Source organism: Ziziphus jujuba, chromosome 8, assembly GCF_031755915.1.
Source record: "Ziziphus jujuba cultivar Dongzao chromosome 8, ASM3175591v1".
Classification (NCBI taxonomy): domain Eukaryota; kingdom Viridiplantae; phylum Streptophyta; class Magnoliopsida; order Rosales; family Rhamnaceae; genus Ziziphus; species Ziziphus jujuba.
Window position 1 is genome coordinate 21,116,917 of NC_083386.1, and position 8,782 is coordinate 21,125,698.

Here is an 8,782-nt window from a genome sequence, read left to right on the forward strand (position 1 = left end):
GTAATGCCTTTGAACCATAGGTAGTTTATACGATTTGAAAAATAATACTTACTGGACCTGTTATCAATAGCTTAGATATCTAATTTTAAGCACAAAAAAAAAAAAAAAAAAAAGCTTAGATATCTAATAACATAAAATAACTATTGGTCAAATTAAGGGGACATATTGTAAATAGGATCATATTATGTGTAAAACCATAAATAGCTTATGCCATAAAAAAGAAAAATACTTTTCTTGAAGATAAAAAGATAATTACTAGCATTTTTATTAGACCAAAGTGCACTTTGGTACTTTTTATATTTATTAATTAGTTTTAACTTAGAAGTTGTAAATTTTTTTTTTAATATATAATACCTTCCATTACTAAAAAAAGTTAAATTTTAACATTTATCATTAAAAATTGAGCACGTGCTACTCATCACGTGACCAATAAATTTATTTTTCTATTTTTTCTTCTAATTTTTGGAATTATTCTAATTGTTAAAATAATTATAAAACTTAAAAAGTCAAAACGAGTTGTTTTATCCTTCTTCTTCTCCATCTTCTTCTTCTTCTTCTTCATTGCACCTTAAGGCTCCAATCCAATGGTGTTTGTGAATTTTCAATCGCCAATAACTTCCACCCTTTGATCTTGATGAGCTTTCGGAGTGAACCGGTTGGGTAATTATGGTGGAAAGTCTTGCTGATAAGTTTACAAGCATATTCTTAATTATTTTTGTAACATCCCACATCGGTTGGAGAGGGACACGAAGCGGTCTTTATAAGGCTGTGGATACCTCTCCCTTCAAGACGTAGTCCTGGGAGGGAAAATAAAACCGTGAGGGGGGCTACGGCCTGGAAAACCCCAAAGCGGACAATATCTTGATTGGGCCTGGGAGGCCCGGGCCAGTGAGACTGGCAGGTTAAAGAGGTGGGATCTCTAACCATTAAAATGCGTTTTGACAAAACCTTGAGGCCAGGAGGGAGAGAGGGAGTGAACACTGGGCCAAAAAGGACAATATCTTGATGCGGATCTTGATGCGGGTGGTACTGGGCCGTTACAGTGGTATCAGAGCCAGTACCCGGATCGGTGTGCCAGCGAGGACGCTGGGCCCCAATGTCAGGACCCGTCCAGAATTCCTCCCCGGAACCCTAGACAAGCCCTGATCCCAGGGAAATATCACCGAACCTTCCAACGGAAAATCCGGCAGCACCTCCCCTAAGGGTAGGACTTACCAAAAATTACCTGCACTGAAAACACACTTCTATATTCATCCCCTTATTCCTCCCGCAAAACTACAAATGATTCCACAAATTTACAGCACTTTACAACAATAACAGTAAACCAGTGCATAAATAAAACATAAGTGTCCAAATAGTATACAGAGCTTTATGAAGTGCTATTCAACAGAAATACAACAAAGATGAAAGAAATAATACAACTGAAAGGAATGAGTACAAAGTACTTCTCGAAACACGATAGCGGTGGAGAATTGGTTCGCTCCGGAAGAACGTCTATCACCCCTTGCACCTAAGGGAACGGAATTTAAAAACGTGAGATGCTAATCATCTCAATGAGTGACCCTAGCTACTGAACACTTTTAATAATAATAATAATAATAATATAACAAATAAGGGAATTGAATTAATACCAACAATTAATAAATAAATAATAATAACAGTTGGAAATAATAATTTTCCCTCAAAACTCTCACTAATCACTCCGTTGGAAATGTTCCCTTTTTAAAACAATTTCACAAAACCTGATATTCGTACTTCCCGAAAACCAAGGGATCAAACCATTTGATAAACAATAAATAAATAAATACTCCAATATATAATTAAAATGTAATAAATCATAATAAATAACTTTGAACACTTTTGGGGTTTGGAACTTTATCTGAAAATTTACACTTGACGCACCACACCATATACCGGTGATGCCCTTCGATACCCAGCGTCCTGAGCACCGACTGGCGGGGAGATTAAAGAGAGAAACTTGCAAACGGCACTTCGGCGTCCCGACAGTACCGCTGCTGAAACCGTCATCCCGGCCAAGGAGGGGGGCGGCTATGGCCAATAACAAACTTGCCTGCCCACGGTCTAATGGCAACTCACGGGAGACATAATACTTGCGCGCTAAACCACATATACATATACCAGAACACCAATACTGTATGAATGCGTCTAAAATAATTATTTAATCAACCGTACCGTTCTTTCCAAAATTACTGTGGGAAATATATTAAATTTTCACACTTACCATCTCACATATTTTCATTTAACAAACCGGTACGAAATATCGATAACAAGTAAAACAATAATTTCTTTTTCTCTTAATACGAGGTTCAACAACTAAAATACCGTGGGCATAATTATAAAATTAAACCACCATTTTAAACAAATATTTTCATAAAATATTTAAACCAATTATGCCCAAAAATAACACTTAAAACCACGTACGATTATTACCGAATATACTTTGCTCATGCATAATAAATAAATTAAATCACAATAAAATCATAATTAAATTGTACCACATGAGCATAATTTAAATACCAATTAAACATAATTAATTGCCCAAAATATTTTTAAAGAGGGTTCACTCACCTTAAGCGCGTAAATCAGCTAAGATCCTCCGCAGGATCAACTCCACTACTCGTACGCGCACCTAAAACATTCACAGTATACCAACCAAATATATTAATATTTTAATCGGGTAACTCCCAAATGGGTACCCGGGGAGTGAACACAAACGACATCTAAAAGTTACGAGTTATATACCGAATCAAAGCTTGAGTGATGAGGATCACGGATTCGGTCTTACTTTCCGGTGATCGGACCCGAGGTGGTCGGAATCTCACCGGAAAGCTTTCGGGATTCGACTCCTCAATTCTCCTAACCCGTCGCGAATTGGTGGAAAAGGATGCCGGATTTGGATTCAGAAGGTCGGAAACAGTGGATAAGGACCGGCGGTGCAACTGGGTACTCGCCGGAACAGTAACTTCCGGCAAGCCACCGCGGTCACCGGCGGCGGCGCGTGCGGTGGCTGTTGGCTGAGATTTTTGGCGGTTTTGTAGATCGAGGGGAGAGGATTCCAACGGGACCAGCGGTGAGGCAAACGGAGGCCGGACGGCGGAGAAATTGGGGTTTGAAGATTTTCGGCCCCTCGCAGGAAAACGCTCCGATCCCGGCGCGTCGAAGGTTCGATGGCCGTGAAATTTGGTGGGTAGGCCGGACTTGAGGAGGTGGTGAGGAGTGGCTGGCGCGTGTGGCCTGAAAATGGCCGGAAACAGGGCAAACGGCGGTGGAGGGAAAAATCGCCGCTGAGCTTCGCCGCCTCGATCCGGGCGCGTCCGGCGACCAACGGCCGTGAGATTTTGGGGTTTGGCCGAAAATGGGAAGAGGCTTCCGTCTGGCCGGCGCGTGTAACGAGAATCGACCGAAAAATTGGACAAGTTCCGGCGGCCGATTGGTTTTCTCTCTCTCTTTCTCTCTCTTCCCCGGCGTTTTTGCCAAATAAATGCCACCGTGGTGACACTGTTCATCCACGTGGACCAATCAAGTGATGACACGTGGCATTACTGTGCACTTAAGCCAGATATAATAAAATATTACGGTATCCGGCGAATTTCAAACGTCCATAACTTTTTAACCAAATGTCCGATTTAAGCGTGCCGCTAGTCTATGAACTCGTATCGATGAGTAATTTACAACCATACAAGAGTTAAAACAAAATTACACAACAAGAAAAAGTCAATTCCCGGCACCTTTGGACTGTTTGCACCTCGACTTGTTTTGCCCATAACTTTCAAACCGTAACTCTGTTTTCGACGTGCTACTAGTCTACGAACTCGGGGCATCATGCACTTCACCACGGTACCCTGGTCAACTAGAAATTCCAACTGGGACAAAAAGTCAACTTTTGACCCACTCGGTCAACGTGCACGGATTCTGGTGTGATTTGGGACGGGGTGTTACATCCAATGGGGGGAGGATTGTAATATCCCACATCGGTTGGAGAGGGGCACAAAGCATTCTTTATAAGGCTGTGGATACCTCTCCCTTCAAGACGCGTTCTTGGGAGGGAAAGTAAAACCGTAAGGGGGGCTACGACCTAGAATACCCCAAAGCGGACAATATCTTGATTGGGCCTGGAAGGCCCGGGCCAGTGGGACTGGCAGGTTAAAAAGGTGGGACCTCTAACCATTAAGATGCGTTTTGACAAAATCTTAAGGCCAGGGGGGAGAGAGGGAATGAACCATGGGCCAAAAAGGACAATATCTTGATGCGGGTGGTACTGGGTCGTTACAATTTTTACAATTGGGGTGGCTGGGATCCATTTGAGAGTAGGCAAGGTTCTAATCTGGGTGTGTTTAGGGGACGTAGGGGTTGGACCAACATTGAAAATCAAATCCCTCAAATTTCTCTCTGCCTTAACTTAAGATTAAAATTAAAATCTCTTCAACTTCTCACTTTGTAAAGAAATTTCTAAATCTCTCACTCTCCAACTGTGGTTGCTTTTTCGACGAGTGTGGTAGAAAAGTGGAGCATTTTGGTTGGGTTGCTTAGGCTTGAATATATAACAAAAGTAAAGTTTTTAAAGTTTACAAATTCAAAAATTACTTTTAAAGTTCGATAGAATGGTTGGATTCAACAAAGAAGAAAGGAGAAGAAGAAGTATAAAAAGGTGTGGTCTGATTTTTTTGTGTTTTATTATTATTTTTTTCTTAAAATAATTCCAATAATTAAAAGGAAAATTAGAAAAATAAATCTACTCACATGACCAATTTTTAATGCTAAAAATTAAAATTTGACGATTTTTGATAATAAAGAGTATTAAATGTTAAAATTTTTTTTAGAAGCCCTAAGTTAAAATTTAGTGAATATAAAGGTATCAAGGTGCATTTTGAGCTTTTTATTAGTAGGTTAAATATTTAATAGCATAAAGTAATTATTGGTTAGATTTAGAATACGTTTGACTATTAAAAAAAAAATATGGATTTTTTTTTCTTTGATATCGTGCGAGTTCTTTTTTTATTTATTTATTATTATTATTAAAATACAAGTAACAATGTTGAATGTATTTATTTAGCCGAGTTTCCTCAAAAAAAAAAAAAATCAATTTTTGTAAATACTCTAATAAAGTCATTAAATAAGAAAAAAAATTTATCAAACAAAAAAAAAAAATGAAACCAAACAAATGCAAATGAATTACCAAATTTCTAATAAATAGTAACTAATTTTTTTAAAAAAGTAATACACTAAAAAATGTGAATATTTATCACTTAATACATAATTATACTAATATACGTTAGTCAAATTAATTGTCTATAATCTTAATAATATCATATATATAACTTAATAAAGTTTATAATTTAGAGCAATAAATGCTCACATAAAATAATGATGTAAATAAATAAGATAATACCTTCATTGGTTTTTTAGGAAGATAAAATACCTTAACTGGGAGGGCCAAATATTTATTTGTAGATAACGTATCTTTTTTCCCTGAAAAAAATATTATATGTATTCAAAAAAAAAAAAAATCAACGCCCTCCAGGCCATTGTGGGTGAGCCACTGTAATAATCTATTGCATTGTATAAAAATATCAGTTTCCTATTTAAATTATTTGTATTCAACAACCAAAAAAAAAAAAAAATTTTGATTACAAAAACTAATGCAACTTGTTTTAACAACAATACAACTTGTTAGAACAATAACTTTTTTCTTTAAATAAAAAAAAGTACAAGAAAAATGGAACACAATCGACCGGGTGGGAAAAATTAGCAAAGGATCTCATTCGTAACCTGGGATGTAGAAAATTCCATATTACCAACTACCAAAACCCGGACAAAGACCAGTCAATTAGCTGATACGACATCGTAATACTCAGTTTTTCCAATTCCCATCTCTATATATATACACGAAGCAACGTGGCTGCGTTTCTCAAACGTTAACCATACGTATAAGCACGGAAAGAGAGAGAGAGAGAGAGAAAAGAAAGAAAGTTTGGAAAGAAAATGGCTGGCTCTGGGGCCTTACAAAACTCTCCAATATTCTCAGCCTTGACAAGTAGTCCTTCTTCTTCTTCTTCTTCTCCTCCTAGAGTCCATGTCCTTGGCTCTCCACAAACTCCAACTAGACCATACTCTTCTTCATCATCAACCTCACAACCATCACCTTTACCATCTTCAATGCCACCTATGACAAATCAGTGTAAAACGTCAAGGAATCCCAATAAATAAGGGTTGTTTATGGGTCCGAGTCCCAGTACCTTCCTAAAGAAGAAGAGACCAGCACGGATTCATATTCCGGTTTCGCAGTTAGGTTTTGGGTTTGAGTTGCCAAAGCTTGAGGAGACCATGGATTTCGTGGAAGTTGATCAGGCGAATGGATATTCAGTTTACTGTAAGAAAGGGAGGAAGGGTGCCATGGAGGACCGGTATTCGGCCTTTGTTGATTTTCACACCGACTCTATTCAAGTATTTCTTCGATACAAGGAGCCTTTTATCCAGAATTTTGACATATTTTTTGTTTTATTTATTTATTTTCTTTAGTCGAGAATCATCCTATTACTGGAAAATAAGTTGCCTACTATTACTATCCTGTTAGCTAATGGGATGATCTTAGACAAAAAAAATTTGTCTAGAATTTTGCATAAGAAAATTTTTGTTGTTCCTTGTACATAGCTTTTGTTTAATTTTTTAAAAGTACTACTTGATCAAAAGGGGTAAAAATAAAAATAAAAAAAATAAAAAAATAAAAAATAAAAAAAAAAAGAAATTTTTTCATATATAAGACTGTTTTATAGATTTTATCTTAAGTGGTAAGCAAGGTGTATAGAATTAGTAAAACAGAATTAAGAGATTTTGAAACATTTTGGGGGTATATATGTAGAAACTGCTTGGGAAATATATATATACATATATATACACACACAATATCATTGAGCATGTTCTGGGGCTTCTATAATGACTATATTTCTGTAATTACAGGCATTTTTTGGTGTATTTGATGGCCATGGCGGACCAATGGCGGCTGAATTTGCGGCCAAGAACTTGCATGAGAACATAAAAGATCAATTGATGATGATGACAAGCGGGGAAAGCGAAAAGAAAAATATTGAAGAAGCTGTCAAAAATGGTTATCTCATGACGGATAAAAATTTCTTGAAAGAGGGTATCAGTGGTGGTACATGCTGCCTCACTGCACTGATACAAGACCATAGCCTAGTGATCTCCAATGCCGGTGACTGCCGTGCGGTCATGAGCCGACGAGGTGTCGCCGAGGCTCTCACGTCAGATCATAGGCCCTCAAGAAAAGACGAGAAGGACAGAATTCAAACCTTGGTAATCAAATAATTAAAGCATTGTTAATTCATGCACTTGATTCAATTAATGGGAAAAGAATGTACAAATGAAACAGAATTCAAAGATTATTAAGCAAAAAACAAAAGTTTGGAAATGAAAATATAAAGGTAATCAAATAATTAAAGCATTATTAAGTCATGCACTTGATTCAGTTAATGTGAAAAATATGTATAAATAAAACAGAATTCAAAGATTATTATATACAAAAAAGAAGCTGGAAATGAGAATATATATTCGTGCATATAAATGCATATGATATATATAACTTTTCTCCTGTCCATCCAGCGAACAAAAAAAAATAAAATTTCCTGTCCCGATTCCCCTATAGAAATTTGTACAAGATTGGCTTATTATCGGTAATAAAATTTTACCAAGGATTTCTGGACGAGAAAATTGCTAATAATATATATATATATATATATATATGTTTGCTTTTGTTGCCTAGGGTGGATATGTGGATTGTTGCCGTGGTGTTTGGCGAGTTCAGGGATCTCTAGCTGTAACAAGAGGAATCGGAGATGGGAATCTTAAACAATGGGTGATAGCTGAACCAGAGACCAAAGTCTTAAAAATTAAGCCGGATTGCGAGTTCTTGATCTTAGGCTCTGATGGTCTGTGGGACAAGGTAATTAATGTTGTGTCTATGCATGGACTACATATTGAAGATGATTTTGTTTTCAAAACGCTTTTTGATTAATTGCTTGTTTTAATTTTCTCTTTATAGGTTAGTGATCAGGAGGCAGTAGATGCAGCTCGACCTTTGTTCATGGATGTAGATAAGTCGGATGTGCTTTCTGCTTGCAAACAACTAGTTGACCTCTCAATAAAAAGAGGCTCCACTGATGATATAAGTGTGATGATAATCCAATTAGGTCATTTTGTTTCATGGTAAATTAGTTTTAATTTGTTGTTCCGTTTTTTAACGTGTTAAGTTTTTACTTTTCGTTTTTGTTTTTCTTAACTAAATTAAGTGTGGTTTCTTCATTTCAACTGTTGTTTGATGTTAGTTAATGATACTTGCCTTCTCAATTAGCTATAAATCTAAGAAAAAATTATAAACATCAAATAAAAGACAATTTGAAATCACCAAATCAAGACAATTTAAAATTATGGTGATTTTAAGTTTTATTTTTAACTTTTTCAATTTATAGTTAATTAATAAATTTAACAAATAATTGAAATAAGCAAATTATACACAATTTAGTACAAAATAAAAACAAAAATAAAAAACTAAAACTAAACATATAGGTGCCATATATTAACTTATTTAGTTTTTGTTTATTAATTATGTATAGTTTACTTATTTTAGTTATCTATTAAAGTTGGGTAGTGGGAGCTGTTAGAGTTTGTTAAACATATCAATTAAAATGTGAAAAAAAGAGAAAAAAAAAAACTAAAATCCAAGAAAATTTCAAATTATGTTCCATTT

General features: G+C 36.0%; 1 protein-coding gene across 1 annotated transcript; it reads left to right on the forward strand.

The window, feature by feature from the left end:
• Nucleotides 1-6,986: 6,986 nt before the first annotated feature.
• On the forward strand, nucleotides 6,987-8,323 carry LOC107413872 (probable protein phosphatase 2C 25). The gene is made up of 3 exons (XM_048470787.2): nucleotides 6,987-7,332; nucleotides 7,799-7,978; nucleotides 8,078-8,323. Exons 1-3 carry the CDS (start codon nucleotides 7,015-7,017, stop codon nucleotides 8,243-8,245), a joined length of 666 nt encoding a protein of 221 aa, XP_048326744.2. The 5' UTR covers nucleotides 6,987-7,014; the 3' UTR covers nucleotides 8,246-8,323.
• Nucleotides 8,324-8,782: the final 459 nt, after the last annotated feature.

Excerpts from the sequence above, each read along its gene's own strand:
- LOC107413872 (XM_048470787.2), top strand. The coding sequence starts at position 7,015 with ATGGCGGCTGAATTTGCGGCCAAGAACTTGCATGAGAACATAAAAGAT. Across the intron at positions 7,333-7,798 it reads AGGACAGAATTCAAACCTTG|GGTGGATATGTGGATTGTTG; the intron begins GTAATCAAATAA and ends TTTGTTGCCTAG. Across the intron at positions 7,979-8,077 it reads CTGATGGTCTGTGGGACAAG|GTTAGTGATCAGGAGGCAGT; the intron begins GTAATTAATGTT and ends TTCTCTTTATAG.